This window comes from Phaethon lepturus, unplaced genomic scaffold (assembly GCF_000687285.1).
Source record: "Phaethon lepturus isolate BGI_N335 unplaced genomic scaffold, ASM68728v1 scaffold26010, whole genome shotgun sequence".
Taxonomy (NCBI): Eukaryota; Metazoa; Chordata; class Aves; order Phaethontiformes; family Phaethontidae; genus Phaethon; species Phaethon lepturus.
Window position 1 is genome coordinate 1,113 of NW_010511565.1, and position 409 is coordinate 1,521.

Sequence of the window (409 nt, forward strand, 5' to 3'; positions counted from 1 at the left end):
CTCTGTCTCGCCGGCTCTTCAGATGTGCAGCCACCCACGCCGGAGCCCTCCTCCTGAATAAAGAGATCACCCACACTCTGCTGCGGGGTGCTGCGTCGGGGGGCGTGTCTCAGCAGTGGGAGACAAGCCTTGATTCATGGGTCACCCCCGAGATGCTCCTGGCCCCTTGTTTGCGCCTCCAAAAACCACAGCGGCCGATGCAGGTTCTTGTGGGGAGGTTTATTAAGGTGGCCCCAGCCCCAGCGGCTCCCTGTGTTTCAGGAAGAATTTGCCCCAGTAGCGTCCCTGTAGCCGCAGGTCATAGGGGCTGAGGTACTTGCGCATCCCCAGCATGTTGGCGGTGACGATGCGCTCAAAGGTCCAGGGGTTTTGGTTGTTGAGCCTCTTCTCCTCCTCCTCCTGCCGCATC

General features: G+C 60.6%; 1 protein-coding gene across 1 annotated transcript in view; it reads right to left on the reverse strand.

The window, feature by feature from the left end:
* Positions 1 to 222: 222 nt before the first annotated feature.
* MRPL16 (mitochondrial ribosomal protein L16) overlaps positions 223 to 409 on the reverse strand; it is a gene marked incomplete at its 5' end in the record, with an annotated part of 1,369 nt that continues 1,182 nt past the window's right edge. The window contains one exon of the mRNA XM_010284368.1: positions 223 to 409. This exon is cut by the window's right edge and continues 347 nt beyond it. Within this exon, the coding sequence (XP_010282670.1) occupies positions 223 to 409 (187 nt within the window).